General features: G+C 40.4%; 1 protein-coding gene across 3 annotated transcripts in view; it reads left to right on the plus strand.

Moving 5' to 3' along the window:
• Window positions 1–17322, plus strand: part of mib2 (MIB E3 ubiquitin protein ligase 2) — a 53023-nt gene extending 35701 nt beyond the window's left edge. For all 3 annotated transcript variants that reach the window (XM_067591555.1, XM_067591554.1, XM_067591556.1), the window contains 9 exons: window positions 1186–1334; window positions 1456–1612; window positions 3511–3665; window positions 8884–9010; window positions 9187–9447; window positions 12657–12835; window positions 13043–13236; window positions 13796–13861; window positions 14410–17322. In XM_067591555.1, the coding sequence (XP_067447656.1) occupies window positions 1186–1334; window positions 1456–1612; window positions 3511–3665; window positions 8884–9010; window positions 9187–9447; window positions 12657–12835; window positions 13043–13236; window positions 13796–13861; window positions 14410–14651 (1530 nt within the window). In that variant the 3' untranslated portion in view covers window positions 14652–17322. The remainder of the gene's footprint in view (window positions 1–1185; window positions 1335–1455; window positions 1613–3510; window positions 3666–8883; window positions 9011–9186; window positions 9448–12656; window positions 12836–13042; window positions 13237–13795; window positions 13862–14409) is intronic.
• The last annotated feature ends 4019 nt before the right edge of the window (window positions 17323–21341 follow it).

Below are 21341 nucleotides of genomic sequence, written 5' to 3' on the forward strand. Positions count from 1 at the left end.
ATACTGTCATTAAACGTCAACGATATTATTCAAAGGCCAAACGAACATGCACAAATTTTTCCAACACACAAAATCATTCTGTTCACATCACAAGTAGGTTTTCTTAGCTTTGATGCAGAGTTTGGTAGATTTTGGAGGGAAACAGTCCTGGAGTCTCTGTGTCTTGGTTTTATAGCAGAGGCCTGGAACCAAAGAATGCAGGGAGAAGCAGAGCTCATGCACCACATCCTCTACTTTTTTCCTTTTCTTGTACCGACGTTCGTTGGCTGTTGTCCGTCTCATTCAGTTCAATTCAGATTTCAGCAGTCAACCGTGAGGATATTGAGACATCAAAAAAAAGAAAAAAGATATTTGCCACAATGATGTACTCTATGTTCCAACTGGATCCTGAAAAAAATCAGATCACCCGCACACATAAACTCACATTTGTACTCATCTGTAATCCAAATTAGTCTTGTAGCAAAAGCAAGAATGCTTTTATAGAACATAAAAACATGAGAAGGCCAGCGACATTATAGGTTAATAAGTAATCAGGCGTTAACAGTTGTATAAAATACACCGATAATTCATCATATCTCTGAGTATTAGTCATAAAATTCTTGATGGTTTGGAGTTTGAACCCTTAAAATGTGTGATACTGTAGAGTCTATAAAAAACAAATCATATATCTATCATAAATGGTTTTTGTCATCATGTTTAACATCATGGCTTTTATCATTTGGATTTGAACTTAGATGTAGGTAGTACAGTGGCAGGTGTGGGCAATATAAATAAATCTTTTGTCACAGTGCATGGTATTTTGTAGTGTCATAATATTGTACATTTTCACAATATATGATGGCGAAACTTTATAGATAAAATAACTAACCTGTTTTTACTTAATCCATTCTGTTGTGTCTAATATTCCCTGAGTTGTTTTTTTTTAGTTAGTGAGAAAAGTAACAACATGTTGTACAATTAAATTAAAATAAAATAAATAAGTACATATTTGTAGTGTTGTTGATTACATTTCTGCTTATCCATGGTGATGACTACACTACTTATTAGGATTATGTATCATGTGTGTGACGAACGTGGCTGCTGTTCAGGCTCAGATTACTTCCAGCCAGTCTAAGTTCAGCTCTGTTAGTGTCCAGGCCATCTCCTCCTCTAATGAATATTCAACCATGTTTGTGTTCCTGGCAGGTGGATATCAAGAACCAGGGCAAGACTGCACTGCAGGTCGCTGCACACCAAGGTCACATGGAGGTGGTGAAGGCCCTGCTACAGGCCAACAGCTCCATCGAGGTCAAGGATGAAGATGGAGACACAGCGTTGCACTACACTGCCTTCGGGTGAGGACGTGGTTTGAATTAGTTTAATTCAAAACACTCTTTGGACAGGTTGAGTCATTCAACAGAAATGAACGGCAGGATTAATCTGTGTGTGTGTCTTTGTTTGTTTGTTTCGGTGTAGTAATCAGGCAGAGATCGCTCGGCTGCTATTGAGCAAGGGGGCAAATGTAAACCTTCTGAACAACTCCATGTGCACGGCGCTCCACATCGCCGTCAACAAGGGCTTCACTGACGTGGTGCGAGTTCTGACAGAACACTCAGCTGATGTCAATCTCCAGGTGAGAAGACCTGCCGTACTTACTATTGCAAACTATCCTTTGATTAAAATGTCTCACCTTACAAACCCTGATCTAAGACTTTGGTTTTTTTTCTAATGTCCATTTTCACTTTTTTAGCCATTTGCATCATGTGTGATAAGAGATGTTCTTTTAGGCAATAACCCATATTGGTTTGGCCTGTACCTAAGATTAAGTAATAGATACATGTGTTTTACTTTAATTAAATCTATACTGAAAGTGCCTGAGCAGTGTAAGTTAATTTTATACACTGTAAAACCACCAATATACTATTATTGAACACATGCTCATTATGACAGCAAACCAATATCAAAACATCTATAAAAACTCTGTAAAACTACTTGTGCAACATAATCCATGTGTCAGGGATCAAGTAATCAATTTGAATCAAGTAATTTCTTCTACAAAACCCTCATCCTGCCCCTCTCTGGCTCACTTACTTGTCGGGAGTGATCACAGAAGGAGCTCAATGACTAAGCATACAGCCAATGACTGGGGTTCAAGCTGTGAGTGAGAGTCTGGGTAGCCAATAAGTGACCTTCTCTGGCAGAGTCAGTCATTTGCTCTACATATGTCATGTGCATCTCACACATTGCCCTTTCAAGCTGTCATAAACACACACAAATTCAAACATTTATGGTATCTGACTGTGACCCTGCATCATTTCAGCCCTCATTAAGGCAATTTAGTGTCTCTTTTAGGGCATTTTCCAGACTGTCTAACATGCCTGCAACCAGGCCTGGAATTCACTAACAGCATTTTTTTCTGCTTGAGCAGCGAGGCTGCTCAACTAAAAACATGGAATAGCAGCCCAGACTTTGTTTTTGTTTGCATGTGGAAAGTGCACATGTGATTTGTTTGTGTCTTTAAAAAACAATCAAAAGAATAAGAAAGCAAATAAAGGCTGATTTTACTGATTTTACATTGGGGTGTCTATGTGTATGTACAGAACCAGTCAAAAGTTTGGGCACAGTTTGTCAATCAAATGAATGAGAAGGTGTGTCCAAACTTTTGACTGCTACTGTATCTACCATAGACTGTATATAGTATATGGTAGATACAGTAGCAGGCTGGAAAGCTTTGTCTGAGAGAGAGAAAGCCTGTGAATGACAGAAATAAAAATGTTATTTTCTGATTGTTTCACGGCGGTTACGTTCTAAAGCACAAATAAACAACCATCAAACACTCAACAGGTGATTTACTGTGGAGGCAGATGCTCTTTTGGTGCAATTTGGACATGCGACACGTTTAATATTAACAAACTTCGAATAAACAAGCGAACAGCGAGCTGCTCAGCTCCATGTCTGAGTACAGCGGGGGGCTGTTTGATATAAACACTGTCACATCACAACGGGGCGGGGCTTCTGGGCTCTGACCTGTGAGCATAATAAGCACCTGGCCCGTTCCGAACAGGCACGTTTTGAACGGGCACTGCACTAGTTTTATAAATGATACTGAGATTTGGTAATGGTGTATTTCAACCAATAACTCTTTTTTTGTATCTTGAGCTTCCTGTTGGCTCTAAAAAATAGAGGAGGAGCAACCTCCTCTGCCTCTATGGACCAGCCTCCCCTGTTATAGATGTATTATAGATATTCAACTATCATTGTAATAGTCATATGATATAGTACTATAGATATCTAGTGGTTAATAATGCTGTTTTGAAAACAAAGTTCAATTTCTCTCTACTAAGCAACTGTAATTGATACGATTTCCATCATAACAAATCTAATCTGCTAATAGTATTTTGCATTTTGCTGTGTCATGTCTCAACACGCCTCAAGAAAAGACCCAAAAACCTGCAGAACCACTTTAGCTTCTGATATGTGCAACAGCCTCACTCACTGTGCTGCGTGTCCATTTTTCTCTCCCCCAATCAGGACTCATATGGGGACACACCGCTCCATGACGCCATTTCTAAAGATTTCCGCAATATTATTGAGATCCTGGTCGTGGTGCCCAACATCGACTTCACCCAGCAGAACCACCGAGGATTCAACCTGCTGCACCACGCTGCCCTCAAAGGAAACAAACTGTGAGTAAAGATCATAGCTTGAACGATGAGCCAGATGCACATAGTAAGTAGGAAGTTAAATTAGGAATTGACCACAAAACATAGTGGGGAAAAAAATGTCTTAACTATGTATTTTTTTAGAGAAGTTGTGTGGGTGTTTTCTCAAGAACTTTGATACAGTTGAGGTTTTCTTGGAGTTAACATCCCAGTGGCATTAGAGGAACTGCATCTTATTGTATGTTTGCAAAGGCTTCAACATTCAGCCTTGGTGGTTGTCACTTGGTAGAAATTGAGTTTAAGAAACATTCCACATGTGACTCAACATGATACATAATGACAATAATGGTAAATGTGGTGATAAAGTTAACATTAGGAACAAATCACCAGAAGTCTGGAGTGCTGTTATCAATAACTTGACTTGAGGAGTTAACTCTCTTTCTCTCAGTCCAGTCAGGATCATCTCTATTATTTCCAGTGTTTTTTTTTTTCATATAAATCTGGACAATATAGAGTGATCCTGTCAGCCACTCAGTCTGGACAGACGTAGGTGATAGCCGTAGTATCCAGGTGTGCATTCTCTAAATCTAGCTTGTTGTCAAGAATTCCTCTAAGATGTGTGAAAGTCATTGTCAGTGTGTCATGTCCATTCCCTTCAATCTGCTCAGTTGTTCAGTGTCTTAGTAGTTTAAATGCAGGTGTCTGATGTGAGCTTTGGAAATGAAGGTTATGGGTGTGTGTGTGTGTGTGGGAATCTCTCCTGTGTGTTCAAATGGGGACTCAAAGGTCAACTCTCAACATTATTCTTTACAGACAGAGAGCTAATCTCCCACGCAGCTTCTGCTGCTGTCAGCAGGCTGCTATTCAACCATCTAGTTTCCATACATGTTGACCTGTCGTTCAAATTTTTCCACAAACTATATTTAATGTAGCAAAGCAGAGCTTGAGGATTTGGGATTCAGAAGTGAGGAAAACTTCAAAAAAAATCCAAACAAACTCTAAACAGGGAGCCAGTCGTTTTTCCCAGGAAAGACCTACAGTATTCAGCACTGTTTTTAACAGCAACCCTTGAAGCTCTCATGACTCGGCTAGAGGTCATGTCACTGCTGTGCCTCAGTGCTTATTTAGAAAGACGAATGAAAACACATTTATTTTTATGAAAATATCAACTATCATGCCTTAATTCCCCCAAAAATGGCTGTATGCATTGTAATCCTTGCTAAAACCGAGTCTCCCACAGTGACACTATTGGAGAGCTGGTGAAAGATCTGTTCAGCCATTTTAATTTACACCGAGGTGCTTGAGGCCAAACATCAAGGCTGCCTTCCTGACACCTGTCACAAAGGCTCCATTGTCTTGTGACTGCATTGGGTTTAGGCTGGTTGACACTGGAAGTGCTTAATCGCAAACTGAGCCTTGACGGGGCACCGACCAGACAGGGAAAAACACAGTAGGTAGCTGAATGTTCTCACAATGATAAGGTTTCTTCCCTCAAACACAACTGTTATGTCTGTCTCCTTTTTGCTGTGCCCGTGTCCTCCTCTGTGCATGTTGCATCACAGAGATATGAAAGATATGACACTCTAAGACTATGTACACTTCACCATCAGATCATCATAGATATATTGCATGCATCGCTGCAGCTGACTAGAGTTGATTTAATCTGTTATATTAGTTTCCTTGATGCTTTCAGCAGTACAATTGATTTATTGCAGTTCCATGCTCCAAAAACCACCACAACAGGTGATTTATTTGCATTATTTCCACGTAAAACGTATCTTTCTTAAGTAAAAATCTCAACTGTGTTGTTTCCAACGCAGTCAAGGTCTTGTAACATGTCAATGTAGAGGCAGATCATTTTTCTAAGGTAAAGGAAATATCATTTTTCCACCTGTTTGAAAAATGAAAAAGATATTAAGTCTTCTTACTGGACTGAGTGACTTCTAAGTGCTGATATTTTTCACAGTACACAAAGTCTGTCTGACCATGGTGAGGTTCCTGCTTCCATGCTTCAGGGCTTTTACGACCTCATTTGAACTTTCCTTCCCAAATTATAACAAAACCAGGCGATGGAAAATTGTCCCTGGTTCTTTTTTAAGAGGTGCCATGAAGAAAAGGAAGCAAGAATGAAAAACACCAGCATCCCCATAAATTTCCTCCCTAAAGCGATGCCACTTCATTCAAGGTTTCAATCAGAGACTTTTAAAGTTTGCCTGATGTAATTTGATGGATAATATCCTGGAAACTTATATTCCAAAGAGTAGGAGCCCTGTTATTGTCATCAGTTAAAAATGTCAGGCTGTGAGTACATTGCGTGGTTGGTTATTTGCCTGCAGACTCTGCTTGTGCCAGTCTGTCAAGTACTAAACCAGTCAACAACCAGCCCCTTCCTCGAGGCTGTAGGAGCTCAGCTTTTGTAAAAACCCCGAGAATTGTCCTATAAAAAAACGTATAAACCCAGGGCTGCTCTCGACATAAGTGCAATATATTGATAAATGTCAACTGAGCAGAGAAAAAAAAGACTGTCTGCAAGCAATAACTGCAAGTCAGAGAGGAAAAAGAACGGGCGTGGAGGCCGCAGTAGACAGTCATTAAATAAATGTCCGATCTGTTCTGGCAAGTGTCATATGTGCAGTGCTGGGAGTTTCTGCTGCACTCCCCAGCATTCATTTAGCCTGACATCAGCCGCTGCACCAAAAGTAGAGACACAGGATTTACAGTGTTCAGGATCAGCTTGGTTCACCGGTTCATTCATATATCATCAGCAGGCAGACACTACATTGATACCAGCCAGTTACTGTGTGTTTTTTCTTACTTTGTTACCTGTCTTAAATACAGATTATCATATATAGTTTAATGTACTCAGGCATCAGATTGAAGACGACTTAAATCTTTGTGGTGTAAATTAAAGGTTAATAGTATTCTAAAGAGTTTTTTTTATAAAGTACAAGTATATAGTTATGGAGTTTCATTATTATATTATTATTCTATTACGTCATTAATAGTTTATCCACCTTTTTTATGTACAACCACCAAAGTATGACATGTACCTTTGCCTGGGATTTTTACTGTCCTCAGCTTTGAAAGTTAAGACCGTCCATAAATTGATTTTTAGTTTCATGCAACACTGTTTGGAGTTCCCGTGAGCAGATGTGGCCCTTTTTTGGTTTTTTGAGACAGAAAGAGGAGAATGTTTTGTTTATTAGAGTATTTATTTATTGTGAGGAAATGGAAAAAGAGGGCTAGAGGCCAAGTACACAAACAGTCCTGGGAAAGAAAAAGAAACGAGGCAAGCGGCCAGATTTCTTCTGGAGTTTTCAGCCTGATATAAGAGGCAAATGGATGTTCATGATGGTTTGTCTGTTTACTGTATTTACTTGAAAAGAAAGAAAACTTGGCCGTCTTTCTCCCTCTTTCCTGTAATCTCAACTGCTCGTAGCTTCTTTGTTGTCGCCTCACTTTCACCAGATCCCTTTTGTTCCCCACAACACATTGTTTTCTTCTGTTTTCTGTAACTTCCACTTCTTACTTACTCTTGTCTTTCTGAGGTTATATTGTGCCTTTGACAGTACAGTGTAAAATGTCGGACACACAGCAGATCAACTTCACAGCATCTCATAGCAAATTATCCAAGGAATCATCATTGTTTTTTTCCCTTCCTGAGTCACATTTACTCCCTGTTTCAGTACATTTCCTTTACCAAGCTTTGATCAAGGCACAAGTTACAAAGACGTATGACGCAAACTCACAAAAATAACTAAATGATGACTCCAGTCTCTAGAAAAGTCATTACCAGGGTGCCCGAGATGCCCTCTAGCTGTTGAGTGTGAGAGCATGTCAGCACAAAACTGAATATTCATGAACACACAAGAGTAACGATTATGGAAATAATGCAGAGAAGTGAGGCATAGTGGGTAAAAAGGTGACACAACTGACATGACTGTTATTCAATCAGAAAGGCTCCTTCAGAACCGTGAGGTTGAGCTCTTTAGTCAAATGAATCTTCTCTGGAGATTCAGTCAGTCATGATTATAAAGAATCCGAAGCAAGCACAGCATCTCCGCCTATCAATCACCACACACCCACACGCAGAGCTGCATTGCAGGTACCAATGACCTCCAGCACAATGTCTCCCCAACAGCCTTCATCCTTAATAATACAAGCCAGAGGAGATCCTGACTGTATGTGACTATACATGTAACAAAGCACCTTATGCTCTCAGTGATGCCTTTAAAATGTATCAGCAATCTGCTGCTAATTAGACTGCAAACCGTATAATTTGTTAGTTACCTTAATTAAAGCTGCATTAACAATGCAAAATAATGTGTTGGTGGTCAAACCAGTTGCCCCGTAAAGGATCAATATGGAATAATTATCTGTCCAGTGATGTAAGTTAATGTTGAGAGGCTGGAAATAATAAGCATGCCTTGTGTGTTGTCCATCTTTTGGCTTCATTACGATACATTTTGCTGAAAACTGACAGCAGAATCCTTTACCAACATGAGCAACACCAGTATTTCCAAACAGTGAAATCCAGCAGAGCTAACATTAACATTAACCTAACATCCATAGAAAGCTTTGGTCATGTCACATGGTGGCATGCCAGCTTCCTGGGTGCTCGCTAAGGCTGTCCGCTTCAATTTCACACGTCATAAAGCAGGCTCAGCCACAGAGCAGAGGACAACTCTACAGTGCTGCTCAGCCTCTCACACTGCAGCATCAGCCCGCTGCGTGAATCACAAAAAAAAAGTTCTAATAGTCTTTCTTCACTGAATGTGGCCTCATAATATACAGTTCTGCAGCCTTTCTCTTGTGTTAACACTCATATGCATGATACTCATACTCTGGGGATGATTCAAATTTTGGAGCTCGAAAGATTTTAGCATTTAACGTGTACATGTACATGTGTAACACCTTGGATGTAGGGGTCAGTCTTTTTCATGTGGGTTAGTTGGACATCAGGAGGTCAGTTGGCTGTATTTAGTGTGAACTGGCTGTCTGTTGGAGTCTTGGCCTGCCGTATTGTGCCTCAGTGTTCTCTTGTTAGATCGGCTTGTTAACAACTCTGCAGCAGCTGGGTCTCTGTCCAAGCTCATGTCAAGTACAGTGAGATACAGGATAGTATTCGCTCCATATTGTGAGAGGTGTAGGCTTCCATCATGTTAGACTGTCTGCAGTGGTGTTGCTGTAGATGCATTGTCGCAGCGTTAATTGAGTCTTGTGTTGTTTGTCCTGGCGACAGGGCCACGGAGAAGATCCTGGGCCGAGCGCGGCAGCTGGTGGACGTTAAGAAGGACGACGGCTTCTCCGCGCTGCATCTGGCCTCCCTCAACAACCACCGCGATGTCGCTGAGATCCTCATCAAGGAGGTGAGCTGAAGACAAGAGCAAATCCTGTTTTCATGTTTTTTTCTTTCTTGCAGCTTTTACATTCTTTGCTGAATATGGAACAAACAAGCTGTACTCATTTAATTTAATGAAACATTTGATTTCCCGTTATTATGTTCTAGAGGAAATTGATCAGTTGTTTTACTCCTCTTCCCCAGGGACGCTGTGACATCAACATCCGCAACAACCGCAACCAGACGCCGCTGCAGCTGGCGGTGACGCAGGGCCACACTGACCTGGTGCAGCTGCTGGTGGCTGAGGGCGCCGACGTTAACATGGAGGATGAAGACGGTGACACGGCGATGCACGTAGCCCTCCTCCGCCCGCAGTTGGCCAATGTTATGCTCAGCCCCGCTGTGGGAACCAGCAGCACGGAGGAAAGCAGCGAGGGGTGTTCCACCACATCGCTCTACTGCAGGGTGAGGACTGATGGGGAGTACAGAGGGGAGTTGGTTGTCAACACAACACTTTATTTTATCTGGTTTAGGGGAAAACTAAGGGAAATAAGATAAAATATAACTTAAACTGACCTGATTTTCAACAGTCTTTTTGTCAAAGTTGTGACATTTTGTGCATCTTTGTTCATATGAAGAAAGTAATGCACTTCACGAAGATAGCTACAAATATATCTGCCTTCACAGAGACAGATAATGTGACTATAAATGTTGAGTGATGCATTACCACTGAATTTCAGGGTATTGTTAGGACTAAATGAGCTGGAGAGATGACTCAACTGTCAAAAGTTGAAGACAGGAGGAAAAAACGGCTAAATTAAGAGAGTATAAATAAAGGCTGAAGAGAGTATTTCTAAATAGAATCCACAGTAAATATAAACTAAAGGAAGAATACATGAAACTTTCAAAGAGGAGTAAATATAGACTGAATGAGGGGTAGATGGTGATCCAAAGGCAGGTAAATTAAGACTGAAGGTGGGAAGATGGATTAATGTGGTCTTAAGGAGGTACAAACAGGCTCATAGTTGGGTAAATAAAGACTGACGGGATAAGAAGAGACTTAATATTTAAGCAGGGAGGGAATGGTAAACAAAAACAGAATGAAGGAATGTGAGGGTATTTGCTTATAGTCTGGGGGTTTCATTTAGGATAAAGGAGTTAGCTGGCTTTACCTGGTAATTGACGGGATGAAAGGTAAGAGGAGGGAAAAGAAGTGAGTCAAGCGGGACGACTTTAAGGAGAGGGTTAACTGAGGAGAAAGGACTTGGCTCTCTTGTGTGAACAGGGCAAGAGAGAAGGGTTTACGGAGGAGAAAGTAATTAGGTAAGAGTAGGGCCATGGGATATGACCAAAAATCTCATATCTCGTTAACAATACATATCACTATATAGCACATTTTCTGTGAATTAGTCTGTCCATCTTTTGCGTGGATTAAATTTCTCTTCTTGGCTTTTTACTCGCAAGCCTTTATTGCACTTACAGTAACGTAACGAGTGTAGCTGTCGTCAACTCCAGTGCTTCACCTGGTTCACTGTCTCTCCTCTGCTCCGCTGTGTGTGCAGCACACACACAGAGAGCTCAGCCCCGCCCTCGCTAAACTGCAGAGGAGAGGAGAGAAACAAGCGCGACCATGAATCACAGCAAAACGCAGTAGAGACTCTCACACTGCGCTGAAATGAAACAAGTGCACATAAATTAGGTAAATAACATAAATAAACAGTCTTTACAGCGTTTTGCCTTCATTTATGGTTTTGCTACTCTCCTCTGCTCTCTGTGGTTCACCGAGGGTGGGGCTCAGCAGCGAAGCAGAGGAGAGACAATGAACCAGGTGAAGCACTAGAGTTGACGACAAATACGTCACTATGTTACTGTTAGTGCAATAAAAGCTTCGTGAGTAAAAAAACCAAGAAGAGGAATTTATTTATGTAATCTGTGCAAAAGATGGACAGACTCCAAATGATTAAATATATTGCGTGTGATTTGCGACACAACGGAATAAACAATAGAGAATAATATGAAACGATAGACATTTTTCTATCATCACACGATATATATCATCAATCACAGCCCGAGGTAAGAGTGCAGTGAAGTGGTGTGTAAGGTAAAGCAGGTTCAATACATACAATTAAGCCTCAGCATTCAGGATTTATTTTCATCTTTGATTACCTCGTCTTTGATTTTAATCTCATATCTTTAAAAGAGAGTATTGGCAAGAGACTGAGAGTGATGGTATGTTGAATGGAAAGAGGAAGTGCTGAAGGGTTTAGAGGTGAAGAGGGCCCACTTACTGTAGTGATATAGATTTGGTAGAGAAGGAGCTCAGGGTGTACGGTGGGAACGCACCACGTCATTTTCCCCCCAGGAGGATGTCTTGATCCTGATGTCTAAACCTTGGACAGAAACCACACTCCATTAATCTAAGGAATCTAAAAGAAGTCATGTGCTATTATTCATCCTCAGAGGCACAGATATTACTGACTGAGACGCTGAATCCTCAGGCCTCCCTCTGGTCTATCTGTCCTTAATGTGACAATTTGACATTTTGAATTGTAGTCTGTTTTTCTCTGTGAAGTCATTCTGTTGGGAAAGATCCCACTCAGTCAGTCACCACTTCAGTCAACAAATACTATGTGCAGCTATGTGAATATTCATTATGGCAAAGCAGGCTGGCAGAAAGAAAGCTTTTATGAAACAGTTTTTTTTAAGATTAAACTAACATTAATAGATTTTTTTTGGCCACTTGGGGGAAGCACAGCAAGTTGGAAACACAACACTGACATAAAATCACCTTATAAAGTTGATACAGCTAACGTGTTAGCCAACAATTGCCTATTTCCACATATAACAGACATAAAACAAGATTATCACAACATTAATCTGGAGTTGTATTACAGGTGACCTGACGAATGTAAGTTCAAAATTGACGAGAGCGGCTTTAAACACTCATGGGAGGATTTCTTAAACGGACGTTAACATTGTAACTGTATCCATCTGGTGATGGGGATCAGAAATCTAATGTCTCTTTTAATCTCTTTCCTGCTTTTCAAAGAGCTGATGACTCACAAGAACTAGTTTAATATTGCTCATTAAAAGACCTGACTCCCTGCTTCTTTTTTATATGAGCACTTTAAATACTGTTAAATCAGTAGGTGTTGATATCATTGCGCCAATGAAAAATGTCCTTTCTGGTCTACATGACCGCAAACACTGCAGCTCCTCTCAACATCCTGGGCACCTGCCAGACCAACACGCACACACAAATACACACACAGCCATGAAGGTGGTGAGACTTAAGTGCTAAGGGCTTTTTTGGCCACTGTCAGCAGATGAGTTATTAGGGGAGTTCTTCACTGCTGATTAGATTTGGGTTTGTGTATCAGCCTTAGCTGGATTGCACTGGTTTTACTTCAATTATCTTTTTTGTTAGTTTATAATCAGCTGTGTCCTTGACTAAGTTTCAGCTTCTATCATTGGCACAAGATCAGTTCTTATTGAGAGCATGTTTGTTGAAAAGGGTTTTAATACTCAGTCCAAGGCCCACTGGCATCTTGTTTTCCTAGTTTTATCAAGTGGGATCGTGAGCAGGACCAGCTGTATCTTTGTTTTGACACCATCTTCTCCTTTTTTCTGTCTTTCCCATCCTCTCTTCCCATCGTCATCTTCTGTATTGACAGCTGAATGCTTCGGGTCTTCTGGGGAATACCGAGCTGAGTGTTGGCGCAGCTATCGCTTGTTTTCTAGCGCAGGAAGGGGCTGACATCAGCTACGCTAACCACAAGGGCAAGAGTCCTCTGGACCTGGTGGCAGACAGCTCCATGCTACAGCTCATCAAGAGCTTCTCTGAGAAACACAGGTAGTTGTCTGCAAAAGCAGCACTGAATATGCTAAATATTATATTGATACACCAAAGAGTACATTTTAAGTGCTACGTTCACCTTGTTTGAAACTTCCGATACCTTTTTACCTGCAGTCAGCTGCTTCAGAGACAGTGAATCATTTTAGAGTAAAAAAAAAATGTACTTAGTTTTTTGGCTCATTATAATGTTGTGTTGTCTCTCAGGTTGCAGCGTCTGCAAGCCATCACATGTGGACAAGGCCTGAGCAGCGCCAGCCTGCGGCGAGTCCACACTACACCCAACACCATGACCAACCTGGTTCTTCCTACACCTCCGGGGCCAAGCGAATGCCTCATCTGCTCCGAGCTGGCTCTACTTGTTCTCTTCTGCCCCTGCCAGCACAGTGTGGCCTGTGAAGGTGAGTGGAGGGCTCTGTGATGGGCGGAGGAGTTGATGGAGCCATCAGCAGTTGAGCCACGCTGTTATCAATAGGCTGATAATGTGTGTGTCTGTATGAAGAAAAGCATATAGAGACAAAACATAACAGAGATTTAAGAAAAAGAAATAAAAGGTGGGATTTTGAGGTGTATTCAAAATCAAAAAGAAGGCATAACAGCACACTCTAATGTACTTCTGAGGTGTTATAATTGTGTTAACAACCTAGAAACTTAGCTCAGTATTCCTCAACATACATTTATCATGTACACACACTGGCAACAGTTGTGCAAGAACTCCCCTTTAAGTGTTTTTACACTTCTATACCAGTTAAAAAGACAATATTTATCTCAAATCAGCGTTACAGTAGCGCTGCTAGACTCTGTGAACAAGGTCTGACTAGTCATGGTGATATTAAAGAAAATAATATCACAGCAATGTCGAATACAAACAGAACTCTTGAGAACCTTCTCATCTATTGTCCATGTTTCTTTCTCTTTCTCTTGCTTATCTTCTCGCTGACCTGGTTCTTGTCTTGACAGAGTGTGCCCATCGAATGAAGAAATGCATCAAATGCCAAGTCACAATCACCAAGAAAATTCGACAAGGTAAAAACAATCCTCTTTTGTAGGGTATCAAAAAATTCCAGGTCTTCTATATATATTCATGTTTAGGGCAGAAATACTCCTGTGTCCAGCATGAATCCTTATGAACAGCCCAGTAGTGATTTAACAGGTTTGTTTAGTTTTTGAATGGAGGAAACATGTAATTTGTGATGTGCATGTGCTGTCTAGATGGTTTACTGTGTTCATCTTTTTGTGAACCAGTTTTGCTTTTTGTTGTGGTTGTAATAATTTACACATTGGGCATTTTTTTCATTGTGTGAACATCAATAATCAGTCATCCTGAGGCGTTAGCGAGACACAGCTTTGTAACGGTAGATTAGAGCACATCTACATCAAGAACAAACCACCAGTGAAACTGTCAGAAATATTTTGTCATGTTTTATCCATGCTCTCAAAATCAAATCACTAGAGCCTACAGCTTTATCTTTGAAGCAATAGCACAGTAAAACAGCTTCATCTTACACAAAACTACACAGCCTGACTTCTATTATCATGAAGATGTTAAGTCACGTTGATTACCCTCTCCTCAGACCAAACGGAGGTGGACTGCAGCCCCGGTATCGAGAACTCGGAGCAGCACAACCTGCTGGAGCAGCTGCAGTCTCGCTACCGCCAGATGGAGGAGCGAATCACCTGCCCCATCTGCATCGACAACCACATCAAGCTGGTCTTCCAGTGCGGACACGCCTCCTGCATCGACTGCAGTGCCGCGCTCAAGACTTGCCCGATCTGCCGGCAGACCATCCGCGAGCGGATCCAGTTGTTTGTCTGAGCTTCTCTCCTCTCAGCTCTTAACAACCCAAAGAGGATGTAGGAGGGGGCTGGAGGGAAGGGGGTGGGGGGTGAGGGTGGGAGGGGGCAGCTGTTACCTTTTGAAGACCCAGTGACGATAAAGATTGCCACCGCCCTACACTTTGTCTGCCTGTCACACCCTCCTGCTTGTCCCCCCCTCCGTGATCGAATACCCACTCGGCCCATAGGTTGCTTTACTAAGACGCTGCGTTACATCGCTGAGAGTCCGCTCTTTGTTACATTTGAAGCAGGAACATGTCAATCACATTAACTTATTTTCAGAAACAATACTGACGTTCCTCTCAGCCCGGCGGGAAGCAGAAAAGGCTTAGTCAAGGCTAAGTTGTGAGGTGACGCTGCCATTTTGCATACTCTGCTCGGTAAGCTGTAAGAAAAAGGTCCCCTACCTCTTCTCTCCTTCACTCCCACCCACCCTCCACCTCCTGTAATCTGTCCTATCTTTGCTGCTTTAAGTGGATGTCTGTTACCCATCATCCTCTCTGGCTGTCTGGCCTCCTCTGTTTACAAGGCTGCACAGAATCAGTCCCCGTCTTCTCGCCCCCCCCTCCCCCCTCCTGGCCTGTCCTGTGAGTTACGTTTGCTATCATTTGTATCAATCTCTTAATAATCAGTGTTAGTCTCTGCAGAGGGAGTTGGTATAACTAAAGGCTCTCTATATATTCCCCAGCCACTCGCCTGTATGCAAGGGGAAATACACACTATATATGCATGAATATATGCATATTGTAAAGCTGAAAATGACTGTGTCGTCATGGGTGATTTGTTGTCGTTGTTGTTTTATTTCTTTCTGGTTACATTTGTGGTTTTTAATGTACCAATAAGTACAGATTTTTATTTATGTGTGAAAGGTGGTATTACTTAGTAATGTCATTTTTTCAGTTTGCGTTTGCTTGGATAAAAAAAGGTTTTGTTTCTACTGAAATTCACCCCAAGCCTATGTCCTCTACTCAGGGTATCAAATCATTGAAAGCACTTGTGATATCCATACAAGGTTAAAGAGCCCACCCCCCCCTCCCCTCCCCTCCCCACCCCACCCCACTCACACACCCACCATTACAGAGCTGCAGAGTATCAGATCATTTTAGTGCAGGGTCACTGAAAGAAATGTCATAAAAGTTGTGCGTAATGACCCAAGATTACAGAAGAACTACCCGGTTCACTTTATTAACCCTCAAAATTTCATTATCATTAGAGAAATGAATGTTTCAATAATTTCAGAGGAGTTTCTGCAACAAAACTGTCATTTTCCTCTTAAAAAGAAAGCTAAAAACCTGTCCTTAAATCATCCCGTCAGCATTGTTTCTGTGTTTATTTTCGGACCGAGAGCATCGTGCTGGTCTACTGTGTGTTTCTGAAGACTACAGACTGCTGTAGAGGTCATCAGCAAGCACCGGGTTCATGGTTTAAAGGAAGATACTTGTGTTTTGTCATTAAACATAGAGGAAATTGTAAGATATAGAATCAGAAGGGCAAAGACATTGTTGCGTTGCATCTCTAGTTCCTCATCTACCTTCCCCATCGAGTCATTTGAGAAGAAACCCCCCCTCTCTCCTCTGGAGCTCTGGATTGTACATCATCTTTATCCTTTCTAATGTTTTGGTGTGTTTTCTTGAAGGGCTTATGCATATGAGAAAAAAAATCGTATCTATTTTAATCTTTATTTAATTTTTATTTTCTATAATAAACTTCCAGAGACAGGAGGTTTTTTTTTTCTTTTTTGTCTTCATTAGATCCCAAATTTTGGGAGAGCCAATGTTAAATATGTACATTTGAATGTCGGGGGTGAAAAAAAGGATCCTGTCTCACTCTGCCTTTTTTATGTGGAGAGTTTGTAAAGAAAAAAAGATGTAAGAGAAGGAGCTGAAGAGACTGAGACGCGTTTACCACGAGGTTTACTTTGAGGAAAGTACTTTTACATCAGTGCCAAATCGCATGAGGATGTGCATGGGCATGCACGCCCGAATTTATCTAGACGCACTATGCTAAACCCCTCCGAGCTCAAGTGAGGGTTCAGTTATTCCAGCAGTGTGAAGGAACTAAAGCTAAGAAGCAAACTTTAAACGCTAATGTATTTTAGTTCAAAATCAGAAGTATTATCTCAGCACACTCAGTTACTGGTGTTAGATGTCGAGCTAATGGTGTTAGCCTCCTAACTTTCGCTGTAGTGCTCTGAATCTCATGATCTCAACAAGTGATACAACATTCACTTCCAAAATGTTATCAGTCCCATATAGTTTGGAGCTTTTTACAAGTATATATTTATATTTTGTGAGACATTATCAATCAAGGGACACGTTTCTTACAGAAATTTCAACATTTTAAGGATTGTCCATTGGTGTGCTAAGTTGGTAGGTTTACAGGCAAATATTGTATTATTGTTTTAGAAAAAAATGGGGAAGATGTTTGAGGTTTTTTTTTTTGTGTCTCCCCCTTAAGGAGGTTGCTGTGAGGGCGGGAAACAATTTATGTATAAAAACACAAAGCAGAAAATGTTACTATTGGTGTTTGTACAGTTCAGCTCTTGGAGTTCTGATGTTGGCCTTACTGTCCATTCCTCCTCTGTTGGTGTTTTTTCAGTTGTATTCTGTACAAAAATATTTTGCAATAAATATGGAACTGTTTTCTAAGGACTTGGTGTAGATGGAGTTTCCTTTTTTTGCTGAAATAAGTTTCATTTCTTCTTCTGGTTATTTCGGGATTAGTCCAGTCATTGTTCGCGGGAAATCGAGTCATCAGTTATGTCCAGATATATACAGTCACAGAGTTCATGTTAAGCAGCTTCCACTAACTTCTGGTTTTCTCCTTCAAAACACTTCAGTATTTTTATGTAATTTAACATAATTTGACTGAACTCCACAGGATCAAATTTAGTCTCCGTAGATTTTAAATGTTGAATCCATTTTGACATGTAGGACTGTCTGCATACACGGGAGGATACAGTGTCAGTTATATGCGCTGCCAGTCACACAGAACAGTAGCACAAGTTTTGAAGCATCATTTAAACACATCGTTAAACATGAGCTACTGCTTATACCAGACCAGTTAAGACTGTAACGGTAAAACCACTGAGTGTACTGAATTTAGCAAGAATGTGTTTAATTGCTTATGAATTCAACATTTCATTTTTAGGAGAAAGACTGTTTTCTTGTTTCAAATGTTACAGAGAAACAAGCCTGGAAAAGTGTTGTAAATGTAACAAAATCAAATATATTAACAATGTGGAAATAAAGAATAACCTCTATATATTTAGTATCCAGTGAGACATCAACTGAACTCATTTGTGAGAGTTTTGATGGTTTGAGCTACATTTACTGACTTCAGTTTCATCCTAAATAGTTATAATAACTTGTATTTTCTTTGTTGCAGCCTGATATTTTCCCTCCACCGATGACAGCTGAATGTTTTAGTGATTTAGGCAGATAATTACTGCCTCTCATTATAAGTGTTTCTCAAAATTAAGTCTTTTCTCCCATGTGATCCCCCCTGTGATGTCATCTGGGAGTTTGTATCTGTTAAAGGTTTCTCTTGATGAAGGACTGACAATTGACATTGAATATTTTGTTACATTTTTTTGTAAAGCACGTGTAATATTACAGCATTTTCTTGACCTATTTTATCCCACACTTGAGGTTCTCCTCAGTTCATGTAAACAGCAGGCAAGCGTGTTGTGTTTGCTGTAACCCATTTAGACTGGCTGGTATCTGTGCAACGTCTCCAGTTAAATGCTGCTGTGTGCCACTTCTTAGTCTTAATTGTCTTACGGCTCAGATGGCTTTGGCATATGACTCAGCGCTTTAGCAGTGACGTCCTCTCTGAGGACAGCGTGACTGCTTTGGACGCTGGGACCAACCACGACACTCTGCTATCAAATCCTTGTTTTGCTTTTATATTCACAAAGATCAGACAGAAATGTTCAAGTAACCTGCATGAATTCAGTGTGCTGATATACAACATGTGGACGTCTGTATTTTCATTATTTAGTGGACTAAGAGTTGTTGTTTAGTAACTTTAAAGCATAAAAACCTAATTATTTCTATATTCAAAGTATCTCACACATATCCACTGAACTAATGGTTTATATTTTGAGAAACTGGTTGCATCAGTGTGACATGATGTCCTCTAGTAGTCACAGTGTTGGCCTATATATCTGCTAAATGTCTCATAAGACTTTTAACTTGTTGCTTTGAAATATGATTTGGCTTGTTATCTCAGAATCGATGAACTATGAATATTATATATAAAAAGTCAAAGTTTCAAAATTTGTGTTTTCTTCTCAAACATTTTTCTTGGGTGTGAGTGAAGTAACGGTCTTCTCATTCTTTTTTACATATTCATATACAATAAGCAGTTCCCTGTTGTCCACTTCTGTTTTTGACTGAAGTTCTTGTTTATCTAACTGTAACACACTGGCTGCTCTGCTGGTAGTTAATTTCTATATATAATTTACATAATTTCTATAATAATGAACATAGGGAGGAAACCATAATCCAATCTAACACCTCAAACAGTTGAATCAACGCCTCTGACAGTCTCTATAAAAACACACCTTTCTAAACTTTATTAGTTTGCAGGTAAGGTGTTCCCATTATTTTGTCCACCCCATGTGTGTCAGAGTAGCCGTGCTTGAACATGATGAGATGAGAGCACCATCTAGTGGTGCATTGGAAATCACATAACCTACAATTGTCTCCTGTTGTGTAACCGCACGATTACATCCAACAGACCAACACATCAGTGTCAGACTACACAGAAATTCATGAAGCTGACAAACCTTTAATATCTGTCTTAAAAGGAGGTGAGAGCATCTCGGTTGAGTGCTTTTCTGAAGTTTCATCTATTTTTGTAGTTGTTTGCCTCATAACTGTCACCACAACACAAGCACTTAATGATTTATATCCAGTTTATTTTTCTTTAGTGGACTGTAAGTGGAGCCGGGAGTCATTTCTATCAGGTAAAAGAAAGAAAGGAACATCAGTGCTTCATTCTCTGGTGTCCGACAGGGGGCGCTACCTGCCACCTGTTACCTGAAACCCATGTGTGCTGAGGCTGCTTCTCCTATTTGCCCAGTGGCTCATTTTTCCTCACTATGTTTCTTGTATCTTGGTATCAGCATTTACTGCTGTGCTGCACAACATATCCACATCAACACTGCATCAAAAATGTTTTCCTCATCGTAATCCTCTTGTGTCTTTCTTGGCATGAATTTACTTTTTTTTTTTTTCCAGCCTGTTCGGAGTTGACATCACACTCACTTGATTGCAAGCAGCAGATGAGGAAAGGTCTGATAATTCTGAGTGTTGGTACAGATCAGGCGCTCTTTATTTAGACTTTATTTAGGTGAATAAAGTCAGATTCAGGTCAGTCAATAGTTCAGACAGGCTTCTGGATGTTAAACCCTTCAACATACAAACAGAACACACCCTGACTGTGTTCAAGTAATAAAACTGGGTTCCAGTCAGACTAAGACTTGTTTCTTTGAAAATGATTCACAAAGAATGACATGTTTGAAGAAAAGATTAAGATTTAAGGAAATACACTTTCTTGCCAAGTTAGATGAGAAGATCAATACAACTTTTATTGATTGAACTTGTATTGATCCTCTCATCTAACATGAACAAATGTATTTCCCAAAATATCCAACTATTTCTTAAAAAACAATCGTTGAACAGGTTTCCGCTGGGTTCTCGCTCAATTAGGAAGAGTTAACTTCTCTACATGATGTTGAGTGTTGAGAGGTAATAATGGATTAGTGGTTGTATTCAGAGCTTTTCTGTTACTGCCTACTGGTGTGGTGCAACTTGTTCCTCTTCTCCTCCAAAAAATATGTGAACGTGAATACAATAAGGGGAAATCATTTAGTTCAGAGGTTTTACTGTATGTGAAATATGACACATGCGATGCACCTCAGGACTTGTTCTTAACTATCAGTGTAAACCAGCGTTTCTGTTTCTGATCAATCAACCCAGAAATCTATTTCTATATCGTCATTTTGCCTCATTTTCTGTACTTGCTTGACCCCTTTTGCAAACTGTCTCCCATTATATTCCAATGTCTTGTCAGTATGGTTAACCACATGAAAATCTCCTGCAGCCTAGCGGATGTTTTGTTATGTCACCCCTTTATTGTGTCCGAGGGAGCTCAATGCACAGAAAACACAAGCTCTTCTATAATGCTCTTATCAGACTGGCTATATTTTATTATGTCAAGATGGTGGAGATTCATCCAGGAGATGGTTTGACGCAGGATCCACTGGCTGCCTCAGATCCCAGTGTTAGGTAGTTTACACAAGTAAGTGTGAGTGAAGGTAAGTTTTAGGGTAGAGATTCATTCTTGACCTCATGAACACATACCTATGATTAAATATCCTTAACTCAAGGTTCACTTGCTTGAAGACAGCCATGGGATATGGTTGAAAGCTCCAATAAGTGAACCTTGAGATTTTAGGTCTATCACAGGTTATGTTTTGGTGAAAATGTTTGCACAGTTTGCAGCAACCCAGTGTCATAAACACCCCGACTTTACATTGAATTAATGTTTGGCACCACAAAATATTGCTTTTCTTGTTGATGAACTTACATCAGTTTTATTTTCCACTGTGGTTTGTGATGGTTTGGTTTACGCTGACATTTTTTAGCACATGAAAAATTCA

Source organism: Thunnus thynnus, chromosome 6, assembly GCF_963924715.1.
Source record: "Thunnus thynnus chromosome 6, fThuThy2.1, whole genome shotgun sequence".
Lineage (NCBI taxonomy): Eukaryota > Metazoa > Chordata > Actinopteri > Scombriformes > Scombridae > Thunnus > Thunnus thynnus.